Source organism: Convolutriloba macropyga, chromosome 8, assembly GCF_964194025.1.
Source record: "Convolutriloba macropyga chromosome 8, txConMacr16.3, whole genome shotgun sequence".
NCBI classification, from domain to species: Eukaryota; Metazoa; Xenacoelomorpha; order Acoela; family Convolutidae; genus Convolutriloba; species Convolutriloba macropyga.
The window spans coordinates 42,639,256-42,663,136 of record NC_134475.1 but is presented as its reverse complement, the minus strand read 5'-3'; the positions used below and the strand labels follow the sequence as shown (position 1 = coordinate 42,663,136).

The 23,881-nt window shown below is 33.8% G+C and overlaps 1 protein-coding gene across 1 annotated transcript in view; it reads right to left on the bottom strand.

The window, feature by feature from the left end:
- The window catches only part of LOC142344133 (uncharacterized), a 58,052-nt gene that overhangs the window by 18,187 nt on the left and 15,984 nt on the right, over positions 1 to 23,881 (bottom strand). Inside the window, exons 5-8 of the mRNA XM_075395658.1 lie at positions 23,219 to 23,594; positions 18,355 to 18,627; positions 13,011 to 13,079; positions 11,902 to 12,072 (exon numbers count right to left, since the gene is read on the bottom strand). Coding sequence (XP_075251773.1) covers positions 11,902 to 12,072; positions 13,011 to 13,079; positions 18,355 to 18,627; positions 23,219 to 23,594 — 889 coding nt within the window. The remainder of the gene's footprint in view (positions 1 to 11,901; positions 12,073 to 13,010; positions 13,080 to 18,354; positions 18,628 to 23,218; positions 23,595 to 23,881) is intronic.

Below are 23,881 nucleotides of genomic sequence, written 5' to 3'. Positions count from 1 at the left end.
AAAGCAAAATTTAGGCTCCGCTGGCCAGCCGGTAAAGGTCGGCATGGACTCTTATTATTGTCTGGCATGTAAGATGAGCCCATTGGACTCAATGAGTTCAAATAAAACAGTCGTATATAATTCAATGCAAAAATGACTCCTTTCATAAGGTTATCAGAGCTGTAAGTAGATAGAAAACCTCTTAAAAGGTGGTAGAGAAATGTCAGTTGTCGGGAAAATACTTATCGACCCCAGTTTTACGCTCCTAGCTACGGATTCACGTCAGTTCTAAGGCCATTCTGCTATAGGAAGTCTCTAAAAAAAGTTTGGAACTTTCATAAGAGTGCCATTTAACAAACTTTGCGGCGCCATTTTTTACACATTTAAAAACGTTCAATATCACATCAAAAATGTTACCATCGCAGTATATACATGATGTTAAAGTGTGGCTGGCCTCCAATTACTACCTGCATTGAGGTTTAGGCCAGAGAAAGACATAGAGTCAAACTAATAGGAATCAGCAACAAAGCAATTCATATTCCTACTATTTATGTTTAAGAAAAGCATATCGGTACAGCTGCAAAACTAAAATGCAAAAAAGTTTTTGTATAATAACAATTCCAAGAGGTGACCATGTTATTATGAAAGCACGAAGTGTATAATTCAAATTATTGGTTTTCAAACGTTTCGACGCATTTTTTAAGATAATATCTACTAAAAACTGAGTTTTTTGGCAAAAATTTGAGCATGTCCAATGATGTTTATTTTAGTTATTCATCAACTACTGATTTAAATTGGCTCAAAATAGTCTGAATAGCTTGATATTCAGTGCACCTCTATTGTAGTAAGTTATGTTTATGGTAAATATTGAGTAGATTGTAACAATTTGGCTTGAAACTGGAAGAAAATTTAACCTTACATATTACCTCATTAAGCACATTTATTGATATCTTCACGATTAGCGTATCAATTTGTATGTTCGTAGGCTTGTTATCTTGCTCAATTCATGTCCTTTCTGGTAAAAATTAGATAGCAGTCTTAAACCAAAAAGTTTTGTGTTCAAAAACGCAAACACTCGGACTTTTTTACTGCTTTTTCTGTGCATTTCGGTACAACCTGCAAAAATGATTGTTTTGGAGTTATGGAAACTGAAATTTCGTGGGACAAAACTTTCTGAATGTCAGCCATGATATGTTCAAAGCAAGAGGTCTGTTATTTTTTGCTCAACCAGCCGTTTGAGACATGCATTTTGATATAATTTCAACTGAGATGGGATAATTTTGAAAAAAAATTTACTACGTTTAAAGTTGTTTCCATTAATTTCTCAATAACTACAGAACCAAATTTGATCAACATAAACGCAATCGCTTGGTATTAAGCACCTCGTTACCGCTGATAAATGTTCTCATGACAATTGGCCAGTGGTTTGTAGTATTTTGGGTGTAAACTAGAGAATTACTGCAAAACCTCGAAATTCATGATGGTCAAAATTTCGGTGTTGTAAAACAGCTGTACTGGATGTTTTAAATGGTTAATTAAGTGACAGTAACATGCCCTGAGTGCACCCATATCATTTTTCAGTGCGTTCATTGGCAGGAAAACACCAAATTTCGTCTCTGTAGCTCTGTAACTGCCCAAATTGATGTGTTTTGTACCAAAGGTGCATTTTGAAATTTTTCGGGCTAAAATGGTCCAAAAATTATGTTGTATAGCTTATTTTACTACTTGTTATACGTAGAAACTAGATATTAGGTGCTCCATATAGGGTTTTAGTGGTCTTGGTGGTGAATTTTGCCTCTGCAGGTGGTGCACCCCCCCTTGAGGTCTTGGGGGGTACCAAACGTGCATTTTGAAATTTTTCGTGCATGGATGGTCCAAAAGTGATGTACTATGGCTTGTTTTACTCCTTGTTATATGTAGAAACTAATAACTAGGTGCTGCATATAGGTTTTCAGCGGTCTTGATGGTACATTTTGCCTCTGCATGTGGTGCACCCCCCTTGAGGTCTTGGGGGGTACCAAACGTTCATTTTGAAATTTTTCGTGCATGGATGGTCCAAAAGTGATGTACTATGGCTTGTTTTACTCCTTGTTATATGTAGAAACTAATAACTAGGTGCTGCATATGGGTTTTCAGCGGCCTTGGTGGTGCATTTTGGCTCTGCAGGTGGTGTACCCCCCCTTGAGGTCTGGGGGGTACCAAACGTGCATTTTGAATTTTTTCGTGCATGGATGGTCCAAAAGTGATGTACTATAGCTTGTTTTACTACTTGTTTTATGTAGAAACTAATAACAAGGTACTGCATATAGGTTTCGATTGGATAGTATTTTAGAAGTTATTAACGATTTTCGATCTCGAACCTCCGAAAATGACCACATGCTCACTGCTCGATCTTTAAGTTTTCTGTAATCAGAGTGTTCATGTTGATAACCGGTTAATATGAGTTGCGATATCATCGCACAAAACTTTTAAGACTATGTTGAATGCTTTTGATGCGCCCTTCGGGAAACTATAAACGAACTAGCGTTTGGTGCCAATTGAAAACAGGGCATAGCGACTGAATGCTCGGTTACTTTTCTTCGGTTCAAGGAGTTGTCCAAATCGAACCCAACTTGGTATGTAGTATCGCCTGTGCAGTTAGAGCATAGGAAAAAAGGAATTTTTGGTATAGCCTAACTAGGACAAAAGTTAGTTTTTCAAGCGGAAATTTGCGTATTTCTCGAATAACGAATTTTAAAAATAGGTCTTTTTCATGGGGTCAAGGAGTTGTTCAAATCAAACCAAACTTGGTATTGAGTAATCCCAGGGTAGGTAGATTCTAAGACGAAAAGATATTTTGGTGTAGGAAGGAAGCTAGTTTTTCCTACGGATATTTGCGATTATTTCAAATAAGTAATTTTAAAAAATAGTTAAATTTTATCGGATCGTAGAGTTGTTGAAAGTGAACCAAAATGATATCCCAGACTACCAGTACTATTTAAGTTGTAATGCCCAAAAAATGGTCCGCCTAACTTCCATAGGAAAAAAGTTCGTATTTCAATCGGAAATATCGACTTTTTCGCTTTTTCTATTTTCAAAAATATAGAAATTTTATTGGGTCCAGGAGTTGTCCAAAGTGAACCAAACTTGGTATGGAGAATCCACAGGGTAGGTAGAACCTGAAACAAAAAGAATTTTTGGTATAGCTTGCCTAGGAAGGAAGTTAATTTTTCGTACGTTAATTTCCGATTAATTCGAATAATTAATTTTAAATAATTTTAAAAAATAGTTAAATTTTATCGGGTCAAAGAGTTGTTCAAATCAAACCAAACTTGGTATGGAGTATCCCCAGGGTAAGTAGACTCTGAGACAAAAAAATATTTTATTGTAGCTTGCCTAGGAAGGAAGTTAGTTTTTCGTACGTTAATTTCCGGTTAATTCGAATAATTAATTTTAAATGATTTTAAAAAATAGTTAAATTTTAATGGGTCAAGGAGTTGTTCAAATCAAATTAAACTCGGCATGGAGTATCACTAGTGTAATTAGAATGTAAAACAAAAAGATTTTTTGGTATAGCTTGCCTAGGAAGGAAGTTAGTTTTTCGTACGTTAATTTCCGATTAATTCGAATAATTAATTTTAAATAATTTTAAAAAATAGTTAATTTTTATCGGGTCAAAGAGTTGTTCAAATCAAACCAAACTTGGTATGGAGTATCCCCAGGGTAGGTAAACTATGAGACAAAAAGAATTTTTGGTATAGCTTGCCTAGAAAAAAGTTAGTATTTCATACGGAACTTTTTGAATTTCTCGAAAAAGGAATTTTAAAAATAGGTCTTTTTTATCGGATCAAAAAGTTGTTCAAATCAAACCAAACTTGGTATGGAGTATCCCCAGGGTAAGTAGACTCTGAGACAAAAAAAATATTTTAGTGTAGCTTGCCTTGGAAGGAAGTTAGTTTTTCGTACGTTAATTTCCGGTTAATTCGAATAATTAATTTTAAATAATTTTAAAAAATAGTTAAATTTTAATGGGTCAAGGAGTTGTTCAAATCAAATTAAACTCGGCATGGAGTATCACTAGTGTAATTAGAATGTAAAACAAAAAGATTTTTTGGTTGAGCTTGCCTAGGAAAAAAGTTAGTATTTCATACGGAACTTTTTGAGTTTCTCGAAAAAGGAATTTTAAAAATAGGTCTTTTTCATCGGGTCAAGGAGTTGTTCAAATCAAACCAAACTTGGTATGGAGTATTCCCTGTGTAGTTAAGGCATAGGAAAAAAAAAGAATTGTTGTTATAGCTTGCCTAGGAAAAAAGTTAGGTTTTCATACGGAAATTTGCGATTATTTCGAATAGTTAATTTTAAATAATTTTGAAAATAGGTCTTTTTGATTAGGTCATACAGTTGTTCAAATTGAACCAAACTTGGCATGGAGTATTCCCTGTATAAGTATAGTGTTAAACTAAAAGAATTTTGGGTATAGCTTGTCTACCAAAAAAGTTAATTTTTCATACGGAAATTTGCGAATTTTGCGAATAGCGAATTTTAAAAATAGTTCTTTTTTATCGGGTCACGAAGTTGTTCAAATCAATCCAAATTTGGTATGGAGTATCCCTTGTGTAGGTAGAATACAGGAAGAAAGGAATTTTTTCTATAGCTTCTCTAGCAAAAAAGTTAGTTTTTCATACAGAAATTTGCTATTATTTCAAATAAATAATTTTAAAAATAGGTCTATTTTATTGGGTCAAGGAGATGTCCAAATCGAACCCAACTCGGTATGGAGTATCAAAAGTGTTGTTAGAGTCTAGCGCAAAAAGAATTTTTGCTATAGCTTGCCTAGGAAAAAAGTTAGTTTTTCATACGGAAAGTTGCAATTATTTCGAATAGATTGCAATTATTGAATTTTAAAAATAGGTCTTTTTGGTTAGGCCATACAGTCGTTTAAATTGAACCAAACTTGGTATGGAGTTTCACCAGTGTAGTTAGAGTCTAGAACAAAAAAAATTTTTGCTAAAGCTTGTCTAGCAAAAAAGTTAGTTTTTCATACGGAAATTTGCGAATTTCGCGATTAGCGAACTTTAAAAATAGGTCTTTTTTATCGGATCAAGGAGTTGTTCAAAATGAACCAAATTAATATTCCAGACTACCCGTACTATTTAGGTTGTAATGCTAAAAGAATGGTCCGCCTAACTTTCCTAGAAAAAATTTTCGTATTTCAGTCGGAAATATCGACTTATTCGCTTATTAAAAAATGATTTTTCAAATAGGAAAAAAAATCGGTTTGTCTTAGGTGCCCCTTTCCCTGCGCCCTTAGAGGGACTTTCCCATTATGTTGTCTGTCTTCCTTGCCTTTATATGTTATGGTGCTACATTTTGTTGTTTTGGTGCTATATTTTGTTTTTTTTTTAGGTTCTGGCTTATCCGGAACCTGTTTGTGTCTTTTTAGCTATCAGAGCCTCTGTTTTCTCTTGGGCTGCAAAGGAAAACTCGCCTAAAGTGCGGACAGTTTTTCTTGCAGTTCGAGATAGTAAGAGGTATCACGAAAAATCCTGGACACATTCATCATATTTCTTAAAAAAGGTTTATAAAAAAGATGTAAAAAAGTGTATGGTGCAGACTTTAGCTCGCCTATGATAAAGTTTCTAGCTCGTCTGTGCTGCAGAAGTGGTGCGTCTATGGGACAGTTTTTGGCTCGTCTATGCTGCAGAATTGGTGCGTCTATGGGGCAGACTTTGGCTCGACCGTAAGTACTTGGTGCGTTTATGTTGCTCGTTCAAAAAAATTCCTCGTCTGTGTATGTTTGAACGCACCATACCCCCTGTGTGCGTTCAAAAACGGTCTGCGTCATAAACGAGCACAAACGATAACCTCGACCTGGGAAAGGCTTTTTCAGAAAAAAATGCATTCATTACTAAAGTTTTATCTATTTCCTCTGCAATCTGTAGTGGGCAAGTTTATCGAAAAAAGTCTTCCTTGTCCAATCTTTTTTGGATGTCAAAAACAGTTAACCAAATTTGAACTAAGTATGACAATTCTTATCGTTTTAATTCAAATTTAATAACCATTGAAACTCACATGTTAGCGATTCCCTAATCAAATTTCAGTAAAGCACAATTAGTGCATAATCAGTTAAGAAATCGTCATATTTATAAACACACATTCTTATGAATTATTTGTCATATTCTTATGTCATATTTATGAACACACATTTATGAATTATTTACACATACTGTTGAGTATTTATAACGGCATTTTAGAAATTAGGTACACAAATTTTGAAATTTAAGAACACACAATTCGGAATTTAGTTATTCCCTAGTTGAGAAGACCGAACAAAAACGGCAAAAATTTGTTAGAAATCTTCGGTGTCTTCGGTTTCAGTTGTAAGAAAGCTTCCGTATGTTTGGTTTGTTCTGCATTGTCGGTTTCAAACGTAACAAAGATTCGATATGTTGGGTTTTGGAAGAATTGGTATGTTCCGTATTTAACGGTAAGAGATCGTCGGTATGTTGTGATTTAGATCAGAGAAATTGTCGTTTTTTCCATAGGAAATTTTGTTTTTTTCTTTATGATTCGGTTTTTTGCAGGAGTTTCAAGTGTTCTTCTTAGAAAAAAAAATCTGAGAGAATATGGACACTCATTGAAAATTCTTCATAGCACATTCGCAAAAATAAATGAATGAGTGTATATTTCCTGGTTAATTTTGAATTCAAAAAGGTAACATCCTTGTTGAACTCTGATGAGAATTCTGTTGATTTATTCGCATTCACTGAGTTTTGCCACAATTTCCTTTTTTTGCATGCAGAGTTGTTGACGATTGGTTGCGTATCAAAACGCCCAGTGCTGATCGTATTCATTGTTCTGTCTGCTGGACTTATCTGCTTTTCAAACCCGGAGTTTAAAAAATCCGGGTGTTTCTCTAAAGATATCTAAATCTAAATCCGGGTGTTTCTCTAAATCTCACTTAATTTGAAAAATGACGATACCGAATCGCTCATAAGTTTGAAAACTACGGTGCCGCATCCGGCTTACAGTTAAAAACTACAATGCTAAATCCTTCTTATGTTAAATACCAAACAAAAACGACGACACCGACAAAAAAATTGTAGGGAAATTAGTTGTTCTTCGCTAGAAAAAATACAACGATACTGACGATTTCTTTTACTTAAAAACAAAAATTCCGCCACAAGGGTTCGTTTTGTGAAATTCAGTTCACAACTTTGCAAACAGAGTTGTTTTGAACGTAACGCAAGATCACTTTTTTAAAATTCGTTTTTTTTGGAATTCAGGCTGAAAGATATATAGCCCTTGAGATCAGAAGTTGAAAGTCATCAAACTCTTCAAGGAACAAATCAGCCAAACCATTTCAGGGCTGCCTTTGAGGTTTCATAATGTATATCAACATATTTCTTGAAATTCGTTAAAAAGCATTTTCAATTTGCGTCGATAGTTTTCTTAAAATTCGAAAAAAGCAGTTGTTGACCAACTTTCTTATAAGGTTGATTTGACAATAGTGAATTTACACACTTTGATCTCAGTGGTAATTTAGCGTGGGAACATATTAGTGTAAATTAGAAATTAGACCATGCGAAAAAATCTCAAATTAAGAATCATTGAAATATTGAAGCTTGAGCTTCAACAGCATTCAATTTTTGTGTGATCAGTCCAGAAGAACAAACAAAAAGATCTAATGTATTTTTTCACTTGTTTTCTTCTTTAAAATCTTCCCTTTGTTTTCTTCCATATCTTCTCCATATGCTTTCTTCCATGTTTTCTTTGAAATGTGAAAAATCCTCAGTTCAGTATCTTCGACTTTTTTGCTTTTAAAAAGCGTCGGTATGCTCGGCTTGAGAACTGTAGAAAACTTTTCGTATCTTTGTTTAATAGGTAATAAATTGTCCATATGTAAAAATAAAGAAGTTGTCGGTTCTTTTAACACAAAACTTGAGTTCTGTGTTGATAATGTACTTGATAATTAGATCAAGTTTATTAAAGAAATGAGCAAATTTGTTGTAATTTTTGTTCTATTCTTTGACAAAACCAGTTGAAGAGAGAGCTACTAATATCTGAATAAAATCTGAATTCAAAAACGATACAAGGAGGCTCCGTAATTTGCGTACGCGCACAATGTTCCGACCCCGCTCATCCACATTCTCGACTTAATTGGCTACCAAATAATGAAGCGATAGAAAATTTTCAAAAACACGCATATCGTTCAAAAAATTACTTATAAGAGACAATGATGAAGTTTTTTTGTAAATAGGACTGCTAGAAAAGACAATAAAAAATCAAATAACAAAAACAAATTAGGACCGAAACTCGATGTAAAAATTAATGAAAACATAACAGGACCAAACTTGCATCACATAAAATTTGATTAAAAAAATTAACCCATTACTTCATTTGAAAAGACATAGGACCTGTCCTCAATGCTACTGGGTAACAGGTCGACAAAAAATCAAAAGTTTTGAACTTCTTAAATACGTTTCTATTTTTGAAATCAATTAATTACAAAGCAATTAATATCATTAGATATTAACTGAAAGCTCTAAGATGTTCATTGATATCTCCTTAGGAGGCCATTGATATCTAGGATATCTCCCTAGATATCTCCCTACCATTTTTCAGTGTACGGCATTCGACTACAAAAAAAACTGGCAAAATATAAAATCCAAACAAATTTTGCACGAAACGGAAGTGAAGCCGTTAAAACCATCAGCTTAAATAGAGCAATCTTTCATTGCCAATTGTACCTACCATTAAAATTCTAAGTAAAAAAATAAAACAAAAAACCTTTAAAACCTTCAAATATAGACAGAATATAGCAGACATTTTACGAAATCTCGCAGTAGCAATAAAAACAAAGCCTAAAAACAAAAACTTGAAACTAAAACCGTTATAAAGATTAAACATTTGCTCACTGGAAACGGGTTTTGACCTGTCTCTACAGAGACTAAGCTACAAATTGACTACAAAAACAACTTAAAGATTAGGCAGAAGCATAAAAAATTAAATATGTTGTTGAAAACAATAAATTTCAAAAGTCATAACAGACGTAAGATTTCAACAAAAGGAAGTTGGATAATTCGCAACACCTCAGGAAGTTCATTACGGTTGTTTTTAATGAGACTAAGTCAGGAGACTACAAGACAACCACAAATACAGGCAGAAGCCAAAGATTCACAAACAATTTAACGGCACCACAGTGCTCAAGGCACTACAATTATAAGATGTTATCTGCAAGAACTTCAATTATTCAATTGATTTTCATCTGAACATCCACGGATTTTTTTAAATATAAAAACCATGAAAAAATGACAACATTTAGAAACCAAAAAATTGAACACTAGAGAAATCTCGAAATTTTTTAATGAAATTAAAGGGTCGAAGCCACCAGGATAAACAACAATGAAAATTATGTTTGAATCGACCAAAGTAATTGAGATTTTTCAACAGTCAGACCGACATACAAGGTGACAAAATCGAGAAGGGAAATGAGACAGAAGAAAAAGACTCTTTTTTAAAAAATTGTTAATTTGAAAGTCATTAAAGTAAATAGCTATAAACTGAAATCTGTAAATAGATTCAATTAAATATCCTGGTAAAGCAATTGAGACCGATCATAAACAAGAATAAGTCGTATAAAACCAAAAAAGAAAAAAAGGCAAAAAGTAATAAAAAAATCCATTAACTTTCGCGATAGACCTGTGCCTCAGCCCAAAAATTTAAACTATAAAAAACTTTTTTCAACAAAAACCATTAACATATTCAGATACCTTTTAGTGCATTTTACAACTTTGCTTTCCTTCAATAAATTTGACCTGTCAAAAATGTGGTAATTCAGATTCGACAGGACAGAAAATGTACTTTTTTCCGCGTGTTTTTACTGAGACTACGCCATAAGTTGAGAGGAATAAGATAAAATAGTGACAAACTTACAATTTTCACGGATGTTTTCTTTAAACAAACACGTTCAGAGTCATGAGAGAGATTAGGTAGCAATTGAAAGCATTTTTTAGTTTATTTAAACTTCCTAATAAATCCTGGATATTTGAACGGGAACTAATTTATTGGACTACAAAAGCATGACAAACGAATCCAAAACATAAGAAATCCATAGATATATATGAAAATAAACGGTCAAAGCCATGAAAACTAAGAGCTCAACTCTGCAACCGTAATATATATTGGTTGAGCGCGAGTTTTTGTAAATAATATCTGTCAATAATTGTGCCCTGGTTTGAAAATTTTGTCAGTATTTACATAAAAAACTAAAAGATCGGAAATAATTTGGAAAATGTCATGACCCATTTAAATCCAAAAAAAATTACCATAAAGATCCATACTGAGATCAGAATCAGAACTCATATTTCTGTACGTCTAAAAAATCAATTGGTCAAATGGTTGCGAAATAGATCAATTTTTGTGAAAAAACTTTTTTCAGTATATCAAAAATATATAATGCAATTTGAATAACTATCGAGTTCAAAATTGCGAAACCTCGCAAAATTATAGTTCAAGAAGACTCATAAAGCCAGTGGGAGTACAAATAAGGGAGTGGGAGTTTTCAAGTGCCTGTTTTCAGCAAATTTGAAGAAAATTGGCCAGAAAACCATATTTGGTTCGTTTCTTTACGAAATAAAAAACAGAATTTTGAAAAATTTAGCCTAAATTCTTTTTAAATCCTTATTCTACGCTAAAGGGGCTTTATAATGATACCGCTCACAACTCTGTACGATGCTGAAGTCGATCGGCCAAATTTGACTGAACAAAAAAAACACATTTGATTATACAGTTCCTCTCCCCACTAAACTCGGAGCAGCTGGTCAGAGCAAAAAACTTGTCGAACATTGAGGGGTGTTCAATGCAATAGTTCACACACAAGGAGCTTGGATATGATCGTGCTAATGAACACAGTGAATGAAATTGAACGCACCCACAGTTTCTGACAATCAAAAACCAAACTTACTGACAATTTTCTAAGTTTGCAAGGAAACAGACCATTGACTTCCTAAATTTTAAACCAAAGGTACAGTAAACTCTTTAGGTTTGAAAACCGAACACACTGAAGTGTTTGATACGATTGAAAATCGAACACTGACGCAACTGAAGGAAAAACCGTCATTTTTTAAATCAATTTCTGAAACAGTGGACCATGCGTGACACATAGATTAGAAACTTTTGGACTGTAATAAGGGAAAAAAGCAGGTGCGATGATAGAATAAAGGATTGATGGTGTCCCGACAATCATTTCAAAATGTTCAGATGCTCAGAGAAAGTTTACGTTATTTGAAGCTGCGTGCATGCTCGAAACAGTGCGAAATTGGTTGTAGTGATTTGTACAATTTCAGACAGCTATGACCAGACGGAACAGAAAAGGCAAAAACCAGCCACTATGCCTCGAGTAACTAGACGAGGGAAAATTTGGTGGATAAGATTACATAAAATTATAAAATACGTAGTCGTTTGGTCTATATCTGAACTTGATTCGTTTCACGCCATATCGACAGAAAAATCCACTTATTTGTAACTAGAGTATTTCTGAATAAAAATTCTAAAAAATGATGAACAGCTAAACATGAGAGCAAATGAGACTTTTTTCTGCGTTTTGTCTGGAAAATCTAGAAAAAAGAAATAAAGATACCTAGTCATAGTAACAAAAAGTTAGGACCGATTGTACCGCCCTCTGCAAAAAAGTTGTTTTTCTTTTCACAAGCTTCACATTTTGTAGTCCTCTTTGTGTCAAACTCGTGCTTATTCTCACAAGCTGTCTTAGTGCACTTTCTCGGTCGGTCAAGAGTTGAAGTACAAATGATAATGTAAACAAAACATTTTTTTTGTATTTCCGTGTTGACCCCTTTGATCTTATGATCATATAATCCCACAATCCAAAATAACTGGCTTCACTTGGAACTGAAAGATGAAGATAGACAAGTTCATACTAACTCGATAGCAATCTCTACCCAAGCATCGAGGAATGCGTTGAATGACATGAGGGTGTTTTCCTTTGAGAAAAGGAGATGGTGGTGTTTGGCCCATCTCACTGCGTGCTTAGAATAGAACAAGTCAAGGTCAGCCGACCTCTCAGCGTACTTCTTGTGCGTCAGACCCACTTTGCTGCAAAATAAGCAAATTCAGTGTGACAATAACGATGCAAAAATTTCGGGTGTCCCAAAAACAAATTAATTGTAATTGTGAATCTAGCTGCACCCGGATTTTTGTGAGAAAGCAATCCAGCGTTGAATCAGTCTACAGACATTCTGTATTTTGTGGATGGCCAGTACTCTGTTCATGTCCCAATTTACACTGTCTTGTCCCCGGGCCGAGGTTAGCGGGGATTAAGGTGTAATGCGTATTCCAGCAATGGGTAATGCACAAAATGAGAGTAACAACCTCGAGAACAATATGAGGGAAGAAAGCAATCAATACTCACTACCCTCTTCCACTTTTATTTTTTAAAAAAAAATACTCTTTTTAAATTACACTCTTCGACCCTTAATTAATTGGGTATAAGGGGTGTAATGCGTATTTCACTCCTATTTATCGTGGAAAAGAGTGTAAGAAATTGAATTTAAAAAGTTACACTGTATTTACACTCTTTTTTCTCCAATCTCTCTAAACTCTTTGCAAAGAGTGTAATTTTGGGTGGACTGATAGACTCTTAAACAATTAGACTCCTACACATGAAAAATAGACTCTTACACAATTACAATTATAACCAAATTGAAATGTCTAATGTTACCATCACTGGGTGCCATGGTTAATGTACAAACTGAGAGTAACGACGTCGGGAGTCATCTGAAGGAAGAAAGGGGTCAATCCTCACTACCTCATTCCACTTTTACTTTCTGCGCCTCATTATCCAGTTAAAAATATGTGTCATTAGGTAAATATTGTAGATCATACATTTGAACGCATTTGAGTATAGGCGTGTGTTAGGGTGCACTCTGCTGAGGGAGTGGGAGGGCGTCAAAAAGATAATTCAGATCTATTTATGTGGACTTGTTGTCAACGAAAAGGCTTGTAATATCAGTTTTGTTTCTTATAAAACTCACCTGATTAGGCTCCTGAACTCGTACTTCGCCATCTTTGGTGTACTGTCGGGCGCATATAAACCAGATATTCTTAAACAACCAAAAACAAGACTATTAAATTGAAAATAAAACCTTTAAGATTCTCAATAATGACGATATCTGTCTAAATAAAATCAAATTAAAATAGAAAACAAAAAATTAAAAGAAAAAGATTATGCACGTCAGTGCTTAGCATTCCCAATTTGCAAATTTTTTGCGCTAACTTCTACAAAATAGTCAACCGAATAGAACTGAATTTGGAAGTCCTCAGAGATTAATGAGTCGACAAATTGAGCAGAAAAATTTTCAAAGCACAATAATCTTTTTAATTGAATTCGTTTAAAATTTCATCAATGATTTTGATTTTTACGAGAAGAGGCGCCCGAAAGGACGAGGTAGAGCAACAAGTAAAGAATTGAAACAAAATACAGAGTTAACGTTAAAATTAAGTAGCATAGCCAAAAACCATCGAACGTTAGAGTTGACAAAAAATAAATTCAAATGTTAATCCATCATATTTTCAATTTTGTTATTAAAAATTGAAGAATTGCCACGATTTAATAGTGTCATTCCAAAATAGTGATTTGATAAAAATTCGAAGCAGCCCTAGACGACATCATCTGTTTATCTTCTAAGATCTAGAAGGATTCTTACAAACTGGCATTTCTTGCAAGATCTTGCAAGACGATGGCTTTTTTGTAAGTTTTTGCATGATGAATGGTTATCTTGCCAGATCCTTGCAAGATCGCTACGGTCGAGCTCTGCTCTCATTGGTTTCTATAGGAGCATTATATTTCATTTTGTGCAGAATTTTATCTAAGATATGGTTGCGTCTCTTATAATAGAGAGTTTGAAACAAAATTGAATTAGATAAATGTGCTTTACAAAAGAAATTTAAATTCAGCCAGCAACTTAATCTTTTCACTGATCCGTTGAGCACTATAAAATAGAACTCTTAACAAAATTATTGAACAATCGGGATCTCCACAATTACAATTGTCAATCTCAATTTTAACATAATTACACTGATATGTATTTTTTAAGCGACTATATTTTTTTAATAATATTTGTTACTATCAATTGCTTTCATTTTTTTCTCATTTCAGTAATAATATTCATATATGCCCTTTCCTTTCATTTATTATATTTTTCATTTTGCGCGGAAAAATTAAAACTTATTGGGTATTGGTTGTAAATCTTTACAATCTTTGCAATTTTGCAATGGAGAAAGTTAAAACAAGATGCTGATCTAATGCTGGGCCTGCTTGGGTAGGGGTTCCAATTAATCGCATGTTTGTGAAATGAAAGATAATCTTGCAAGATTAACCATTCTAAATTGAGTTGGGAAGATATTTTTACTGCTTTGAAGAAAAATTGGTTTTCTCATTTTTCCTTGCCTCTTTCATTAGATTATTCCAGTCAGAGATTGCAAACCTCATAAGTGAGTTCTAATTTCTGTTACAAAGAAATTTCTCTAGACAGAATAACTTTTTGTCCCTATTGATTCGGGACCACTAACGGTGTAAGCGAAGGGATTCTTTTTTTCCAAAACTGTTGTGATCTGTAAGAAACGGACGATAAAAGCAGCATATTGTAAAATACTTTTAGTAATTAACAAACATAGTAAACAAGATATTTGAAGTTTAGCTAAAAAACTAAAACATATAAGTAAAAAATGATACAACTTGATTAACGCGAGATTTGCAAATAGTGATTAGAAATCAAAAATATTTTCAAGTAGTAACGAGACACTTTTTCAACTTTTAGTTACTGGGGAGCTTTCTCTATGTCCTATCTTGTCTTTTGAAGAAGAGAAAAACAAAGAAGGTTGAAAGGATTCAACTAAATAAATTTTGAAAAAAGTATTTGAGCAGTAAAACAGATTTGCTTGACAGGTATTGTACATTGACAACAACAGATTGCCTAAAAAATGATAAAACGGCGCCCTGCCCGAACGACGTAAGGAACAATCACAATAGGGAATTAAAAATAGTTTAAAAAAGTTTAATACAATAATCAACTGGAATTCAAATGCTTCACTCTGCGTTATTTTGATTGCAGTGATCTTTTTCTGAACAGTAATTACAGGCAGCAGCACAGAAAAAACTTCTTTAAAGCTTATTTTCCATACATTTTTGTTCCGACCCCTCTCTGAGGGGGGTGGAACTATATACTCAAATGGGTTTTTTTGATCAGTCAATTTTGGCCGATCGATATAATAATCGTAGAGAGTTGTGAGTGGTATCATTAGAAAGCCCGTCCAGCGTAGAATATGGAATTGAAAAGTTTTTTTCAATTTTTGCTTTTTATAGGCAGTTCTGAAGGTCTAAAATTTTGTGAATATTAGACGTAAATCAGCTGCTTTTTTTCACATTTTGACCAAGTTTTCGTCAATTTTAACCAAGTTTTCGACAATATTACTAAATTATTTTAAAATTGTTAAATGTAGTGTAATTGATTTTATCTCTAAAGATAGAAGAGGGCTGCTGAATTGTTGGATCCGAATTTTTTGGCTAGAAGTTATGCTAAGTTTTTCAAAATTCAGACTTTTTTCGTCGAAAAAATGGCTTTTTTAGCCCAACTGCTCTAAATTTACTGGAAGTACACACCTTTAAGCTGCGGCCATATTCTTCCTAATCTCAAAAAAGCTATTTGTACTCCTGCTGGTGTTAAGTGTCTTCTGGAATTATAATTTTGCCAATTGTTTGCAAATTTATAGTCGATAATTCTGCAAAACGCACTTTCTTTTGACAAACTGAAAAATTAAGCATAGAACAGATCTATTTTGCATCCGTTTCAACAATTGAGTGTTTTTAGACGCTCAGCAATATCTGGGCTGATCTTGATCTCACCATGAATCCTTGTGATAATATTTTTTTTAGATTTTATTGCGGCACAACCTTTTTTTCAAAAATTTTCAGCTATGTAAATCTTTTTTATGTAAATTGCGGACAAAAATTTCAAATCAGGGCTCACTTAATGAGAAATACTGTTTAAAAAAATGATGACAAAATGAGATTTTATTACGGTTTCAGAACTAAGCTCAGGTTTTAATGGCTCTGACCAATTGTTTTCGTAAAAACTTTAAGGACTTCTTGCGTTTTGCTTTCATTTCGTATAATTTTTGTAGTCTAATGATTTTGCTTCCCAAATCATAGATCCAGTTGTTTTTGAGAAGATATAATAAAACCTAAACATTTTTTCGGGTGTTATCTAATGATAATAAGACTTTAAATATATATTTTTTTGAGAAAATATTGGTGAATTTTTGAAATTTGCAGCTATTTTTTCTTAGTTCTCTCAACTTCGGGCGCAGTCTCACTAAAAACAGGCGGAAACAGACCTCCTGTGATGTATAAATTAATGTCGGTAGAGGTAATTTTTTCAACTAATGTTTTCTTGATTTTGGTACTACGCGTTTTCAATTCTTCTTTGATTTTCTTTATCATAATTGCATATTTTATGAGTTCATTTTGTTTCTTTTTCAAAATGTCACATTTTTGACAACTCCACTTGAAGAAAGGCATTGTAGCAAAAATAAACAACGTTGGAAAAAGGCGTATCTGGATATGTTGATTGTTTATGTTGAATTGCTTTTTGGGCTGAGACACAGTTATCTCGCAAAAGTTTTTGGGTTTTTGATTTTGCATAATTTGTCTTTCTTTTCGTTGTTGTACGCCATATACACGATAACGATAGATATTAATTGCTTCCCCAACAAGTATAATTCAACCGAGTTAGATGAATCAGTTTATAGCTGTTTGTTTTTTACGAATTTCAAATTAAGTAAATTAATTGTTTCATCTGTCTCCTTTTTGCTTTTTTTTCGACACCATGTAACTCAATCTCGCTCATTGGGAATCCTAATTACATTTTTTGATTCAAACATTTTTTCCCGTGCTTTGCTGTGCGTTGTGACTGATTGCTTCGATCATATAGTTTCATAAAAAAACTTTTGTTTTGGTCTTTTTTGGCTTTCTTTTTGCAGGCATGTCTAAGCAGTCCTTTTATATGGAAGACTCGTTGATATTAAGATGAAAAGAAAATTGTTGGAAGTTTTAGCCTCGTTATGATTTGTTTTTTTTGTGGGCTCGTGACTTAGTCTCATTTTTAACCGATCCAATTGGCATCCTGAGGTGTTGAAATTTAAACCGCCACTTTTTGTTGTAATCCTAAGTCTGTTGTGACTTTTGAAAATATCTGTTTTCTAAAATAATTTTGGGTTTTTGAGCTTTGTATTCTTTAAATAGTTTTTCGATCGATTCGTAGCTCAGCCTCTGTAAACAAAAGTCACAACTGGTTTCAAGTGAGCTATAATATATAATGGTTTTAGCTTCAAACATTTGTTTCTTGGCTTTTTTCTATCGTTACTACGAGATTTCATAAAATGATAGGTTTTTATTTATTTGTATATTTCAAAGGAGTTTTGGTTTCTTTTTAAAACTATACCAATAACCGTTGGTCCAATTGGCTTCGAAATTTTGCGCAATCGAACAATGCATAATGACACGTCATAATTCCTTCCTGTGTAGATATAAATGAACATTTTGGTGGTTTCAGTTGATATCTAACGACAATAATAACTATGAAATTAATTAATTTCAAAAATGGAAAATTATTTTTGAACTTCGCACCTACTTGCTTTTTTTGTCTACTTGTTACTAGTCGCATTTAAGAAAGGTCCCTTATTTTTTCTAATGAAGTGCCGGTTAATTTGAATTGTTTTTGTTTTTATCTGATGCGAGTTTGATTTCGTTAAGATTTTTTATAGCTTTGGTTATCTTTTATTATAGATTTTATTAGAGTTTTGGTCGTAAATAATGTTTGTTGTTTTTGATTTTTATTATTGTCTTTTCTAGTTGTCCTATTATCAACAACTTCCATCGGCCCTCTAGCATGGCATTATCGTATTCATTGGTTGTTTATTGAACGATGTGTATATTTTTGAAAATTTTCCATCTCTTCATCATTTGGTAGCCAATTAAGTCAAGAATGTAGATGGGCGGGGTCAGAACATTATGTGCGTACGCACATTACCGAGCCTCCTTGTTAATTTTTGAAATAGTTGAACTCTAGCATTTGTAGCTCAAATTTCAAATGCGTTTCATTTTATAATACTATTTTTGTGGCAAAAAAGGTTATTTTCGTTTCAAATTTCTTCAAGCTACATAAAATGTACCGAGAGTGCTCAGCTTGAATTTTTTATCGTGCAAAAATCAATAAGTTTTGTGCAAAATAATTGAATAATGGAATTTTGTCTCCCTTGCCATCGTAATCGATAACTCCCATAAATTATACCATGCTACGCGATTTGCAAACAACTAACGATTGATACTGGCTGGTCAAACTGGCTGTTATAATCTGCTGTTGTCTATTGCCTACACCCGCTGCGTTCAATGCAGTTCGAGTCCTCTTACACGTCATGTGTTGAATAAATATGGCTGCGACCTTCTCAAAGAATCGCAGTTTGTCTGTCTTTTTGTCCTTGTGACAATAGATGAGTTTGAGAATGGGTTCTGTTGAGGGAACCTCTGTGTTTTTGAAGATGCCTTTCGGGTAGTTAACTGCACAGCTCTGTTTCAGTGTAGTCATATGACCCCTGAAACATAAAGATACACCGAACTTTCCCATTACAGTCACACATATATGTCCAAAGGCATTTCATGACTTACAGAGCCACCTACCAATTCAAAGTCAATATGGGGGACTGGACGAGCCTAACTGTCATCAGACCAGACATATACAAGGCTTATCAGTGCGCTTTAACACAGCCCATTACGTACCTCTAACACTATTCTATTAATTTTTCCGTATTCCGCAAAACGTACTCTAAGAAGAGTACAAAAAAGAGCTTTTTTTCAATTAAAACTTGGCTACTTCACTTGTTAAGTACGCTTATCAACTATGTGAAGATGAGCACCTCTCCAAGAGCGAAATTGCGCTTAATCAAGTGTTTTCATACAGCATATGCTTTCAAATTTTCCGTCCTGCAAGAAATCGACAGCAGTTTTGAAAAAAGTTTGAACACTCCACTGATCTTCTCATCAAAGATCGTATCTTTCCAGATGAATTGTTTATCTCGAAAATTAGCTTATTGAAACGTCAAACAGATATCAGACACTGCAGAACATCCAAAAAACTCAAAACGTTTTGCCTAAAAGCTGGACAAAACAAGAGAACAACTCAAATTATTATAACAAACGTAACAAAAACCAAGTGGAGTCACCAGACTTTCATCCTTAAAAGCTTCCAAAAAGGGAAAAATTGTTCTCTTCAGTGAGAGCTTTAAACAGTGAAACATGTTTTAGAAAAATTTTAACAGAATTTTTGCTCGATCAGCACAGGAGGATACCAGCTAACAGACAATTAGGAGCGTTCAAATCCTATTTTTGCCTATGAAACGAGCAGCCGTAATTTCGAGATAAAAAAAGTAATAACAACACTGATGGCATGATTAATTTATTTAATATTTGAAGGCATGTGGACATTCAACCCGAGAGTTTTAATTAGAATAAAATATATGTTTACTTCAAAACAAAAGAATTGATTTGAATACATCTCGAGAAACCTTAAATTTAAAAATTCCGAATCTTCTTTTTTTATATGACAAACAGGCTTAGTAGGCATGTTGAACTTTTCACCTAGCGTACCGTCTTTTGTCTTGGCCCACAATGAACAAAGTGTTCTTGACTGTTTATTGACACTGAGGGAGTTGATTAGGATCTTTCTATAATTTTTTTGAAACAATTAGAGATTTTTTCCAGAAAATTTATGTAATTAGGAATTCGTCATTTGTTCCCGGTCTCACACTCACACTTCAATTTCAACTAGCATACGCTTTGATTCTTCCCCTGTGATGAAAATCGCGATCAATTGTCAATAAACTGTTTTATTTGTTCTGAATTTTTGCACTGACTTTTTGGCAGAGCATATTTGCTCAACATATTCCATAAGGCGATACAATATAAGTTGATGATTGAGAACTTATTTCACTTTTCTTGCTTAAATAGGTGTTAAACAAGATCTAGAGATTTGATTTCAATGCCTAATTAATGCTGCCGAACATTGGGATAGCGCAACTATGCTTCAACTCAATTCTGCCAGACATGTTAGTCAATTTGTACACAAAAAGTCAATTCTATCATTTACATTTAACTAATTGATGTGACTGAGAATTCCATTCAGGTTCTACGATCAAGTATTTCATACAACTGAGTTCAGTTATACTGACGACTACGTCAATATTCCCTTTATACTATTTGAACTAATCTTACCAATTACCGGAAAGTTTTGTTTTTATAAGGATTTTAATAGTTATTTCGAGAAATAAAGATATCTTCCACGTAAACAGAAACTAAACTTCGTATGTCTGCAGCCTCTAAGAATAGAATGGTTAAAATTGAAAATAGAAAGGTGTCAAAACCAAAGTTAATGCACAGTGTTGTAATTGGTTGACCTCAATGTATCGCCAATTGACTTCAACTCCAGCAAAAAATTTAACAAAATCAGTTCAAGGGGATTGAAAAAACGTTTAGAGAGTAAGATCAGTCGCTTGTGACCAAAAAAACTAGTCTTGAGATTGAACATAAAAGAGACATGAAAGAAACAGGTAAAATTAAAGACCATAAAACGTTTTTGTTACCGAAATTTAGTTGCTTGAAATTTTTAAGCAAATAAATATCAGCCCCTTCAATCAATAACATCTCTCAGAATGTTTGCAATAGTAAAATCCTCAGATCAGAAAAAAAAGGATCTTAGGGACTTTTTGGAAAAACACAAGCTAGCAGAGCAAAAAGAGTAAGTAAAAATTTGTCATGTTCATTTGAGAAACGAAAAGAAGTCATACAATAAAAAAGATACAGACAATTTTCAAAGAATTTCGAAAGACGCAATTTTTATAACATTGAAAATTGATTTTAAAATAACATTTTACGTAGATATATATGATATGTACGGGTTAATTGATCAGTTACTACATCTAGCTGTTTACTGTTAAATAATTGCACAGAGATTAACTTAAACGATGCAAAGTCTTGAAATATTTTGCCAAAAATGCGGAGAAAATTATAAAGACTGCTCTTATAGGAAAAATCTGAAAAAATTAACGGCAAGAAAACTTTTGAAATATCCTTTAAAAAAGATTTATATCCTTCGCGGTGCTTAACAGGACAACATATCGACAAAAAAAAGAACTCGGTTTTTTACATGTAAAAAATATGAAAGAGAAACGTGTCGCTCTAACAACAGAAACTGATTTACTGAAAGACCGTTACCACATGCACTGATTACCAAAAATTTCGTTCAAAGATTGAAGTTACAGAAAACTTCATTAAACCTTGAATTAAGCACTAAATAACAAAGTAAGAGCCGATTTTACATTTAAAATGCATCATCTTCAAACGCAATGTATTATCAAATGCGTAGGAAAAGATGTTACCGCGGCTGTGGTTTAAAAAGTATTTCGTCGAAAAAGCAATCTTAGTATTAAACTATAGACCAATACGACAAAAAAAACAATTGAAAGGGTTAATAATTTTGGCACCATTCAAGGAAGAAAAAAAACTAAAAAAATTTATAAGAAAAATGTATTCAACGCCAACGCAGCAATTGTACAAAAAACTTCTCTCGGTCAGCTAAAATTAGTTCACATGGCAATTTGATTCAACTCCACTTTTTGGTCTAAACGCCGCATAAAAGCCTCAAGAAAATAAATATTGATATAAACCTGTTCTGGTGGTAAGAAAACCACGTGAAGACCAACAATAGCTGCGCTCAGCTCTCGCTCGCAAACTATTAAAACGTAAAGTGACTTACGTCGGATCACGAAAAAAATTAAGAAATCAAGCGATAAAAAACTTAGTTGAGATTTAATATATGTTTTGGAAAAAAAGCAAAAAACGGCCATAGGCAAATTTTTTGCATTTAAAGAACAAAAAATTACAATAATTGCTTCAAACTTCGTTCGAGAGCATTTAAATGTGTCTAGCGTAACTAAATTAGGTGGTTTCGAATTTTCATACAGATTTCCTAATTACCTACCTCCAATGGGACAAATCAATACTGCAAATAACCCTGGTCAAAGTTTTTTGGTAATTTTTTTAAAGAAATGCGGTGAATGTGGTGAATTGTTGTAAGAAATGCGGTGATTGCGGTGAATTCAGTGATAATAAATATTTCACCGCATTTCAACGCATTTCTTACAAAAATTCACCGCGAAATTCACCGCATATCTTACAAAAATTCACCGCTTCGACTTTTGTGGCAAAATAATGTAAAAAACGCGGTGAAAGCGGTGAATTATTTATTTTCACCGCGTTCTCAGTGTTCTTACAAAAAGGAATCGTCCCACGCGGGTTCGAACCTCTGACCTCCTGCATGCCTTCCACTCCTTAGTCCACTTCGACAACTATCACATACTCGTTTGAAATTTTTAGTGAATTTAAACAGATTGAGTAATTTTTGGAAATCATATGTGGTGAATTTTTGCAAGAAATGCGGTGAAATGGGGTGAATTATTTTTTTTTCACCGCATTCACCGCTTTCACCGCGTTTCTTACATTATTTTGCCACAAAAGTCGATGCGGTAAATTTTTGTAAGAAATGCGGTGAATTTTTGTAAGAAATGCGGTGATTGCGGTGAATTCAGTGAAAATAAATATTTCACCACATTTCACCGCATTTCTTACAAAAATTCACCGCGAAATTCACCGCATTTCTTAAAAAAATTCACCACATATGATTTCCAAAAATACTCAATCTGATTTAAATTCACTAGAAATTTCAAAAGAGTAAGTGATAGTTGTCGAAGTGGACTAAGGAGTGGAAGGCATGCAGGAGGTCAGAGGTTCGAACCCGCGTGGGACGATTCCTTTTTGTAAGAACACTGAGAACGCGGTGAAAATAAATAATTCACAGCGATTCACCGCATTCACCGCAAAAAGATGTAAGAAATACGCGGTGAAAATTATTTTTTTTTCACCGCATTTCACCGCATTTCTTACGAAAATTCACCGCCAAACCTCGACCCGGGAAGCGCCAATCGTAATTTAGCGCATGATCCAATAACAGAACTCTATAGCTGTGCATTTTATTATTGTATTAAAATTTCATTTTGGCTTGAAATGATTTCATTTTGGCTAAAATGATCAATATTTGCTTTTTTAATCAACTTCGACAGAGATTGAACTTGCCAAGTTGGTATGATCTGGTATTGTGGACAAGCTAAAAGCAGCGACTCCAGTACTATCGGCTTCTTAATGCTCTCGTCAACCTTGCTGTTCACACTTTGAGACGAGGACTGAATTTGTTCCTCACAATTCGACGGGTCCTCAGTCAGTGCCTGCGTCTGTTCAATTCCAGTTGCTTCTTGTCCAGCTTGAGGAATTGAACTCGTACCATTTGGGGGGAAGTGGGAAGATGGGTGATTGGTTGTGGTGGTTGTTGTAGTTGGGTTTGCTGTTGGGCTTGAAGTTGTCTCGCTTGTTGCTGATGAGAGACTTAGACTTGGACTCGCATTAATTTCAAGTAGCAGAGGGTTCCCTTTCTCGTCCAGCAGAAAGTCGAGACCTGCAGTATAGCTGGCCATTGTATTTATAAAATTTTCAACTGTTAATTTTACAAAATTCGTAAATTCACGCTGCAAAATTTATCAATTCGAAAGTACGGAGTTAAGTTCCACCAGACCTTCGACGGCCTCGAATCTTTGAAAATAATGACATCTCAGAAACTATTGAAATATTTTTTTTTTCAATTTCTATCTCTTATGTAATGTGCACGTGAAACATTTAATTGCTATTAAATGTAAATTAAAAGCAATTAGATCCAAAACTCCCCAAATCGGGTACCAAGCCAGT